General features: G+C 54.1%; 1 protein-coding gene across 1 annotated transcript; it reads left to right on the top strand.

The window, feature by feature from the left end:
* LOC127764651 (transcriptional regulator SUPERMAN-like) lies at positions 1-634 on the top strand. Its single transcript, XM_052289557.1, has one exon. The coding sequence runs from the start codon at positions 30-32 to the stop codon at positions 411-413; it is 384 nt and encodes a 127-aa protein (XP_052145517.1). The 5' UTR covers positions 1-29; the 3' UTR covers positions 414-634.

The raw sequence follows: 634 nt of genomic DNA, 5'->3' as shown, positions 1-634 counted from the left end.
AGCGAGAGAGAGAGAGAGAGAGAGAGGGGATGAATAACAGCAGCGGCAGTAGTAGGAGGGAGGAGGCATGGAGGCAGCAGCAGCTGATCCTGCAGGCGAAGAAGGCGAGGTCGTACCCTTGCGGCTTCTGCAGGAGGGAGTTCCGGTCGGCGCAGGCCCTCGGCGGCCACATGAACGTCCATCGGAGGGACAGAGCCAGGCTCAGGCTCACCCATCAGCCTGATGCAGCTCTGATCGCCTCCCCCTCCACCAAGTCGACGCCGCCTCTTCTTCCCAACCTCAACTACCCTCCTCCTCCTCCACACGACGGTGCCAGCAGCAGCTCACCACCGCACTTGCCCCGCCCTCCAGCTGACGCCGACGCCGACGCCGACGCCGGTCTCGACCTTGAGCTTAGGCTCGCCTTCTGCTAATTAATTAATCTAGCTGCTACTACTGTCTACTTGCATTGCTATCTCCCACCTATAGCTTAATTATATACTACCAATTTAGCTAGCATTACCAATTTAGCATGCTAGTAATTCCCTATGTATATATATGTGTATGTGTTCAATTCAGTCGCAAGACCGACCTCTGCTTGCTACCTACTATACTTCATTCCATCGATGACTATATGTATATAGCTCAAGCTTAA

The sequence above is a fragment of the Oryza glaberrima genome, chromosome 2, assembly GCF_000147395.1.
Source record: "Oryza glaberrima chromosome 2, OglaRS2, whole genome shotgun sequence".
Taxonomy (NCBI): Eukaryota; Viridiplantae; Streptophyta; class Magnoliopsida; order Poales; family Poaceae; genus Oryza; species Oryza glaberrima.
This window is presented reverse-complemented; position numbering and strand designations above follow the sequence as displayed.

Bases quoted from the DNA above. Each gene is read 5' to 3' on its own strand.
- LOC127764651 (XM_052289557.1), top strand. From the start codon at position 30: ATGAATAACAGCAGCGGCAGTAGTAGGAGGGAGGAGGCATGGAGGCAG.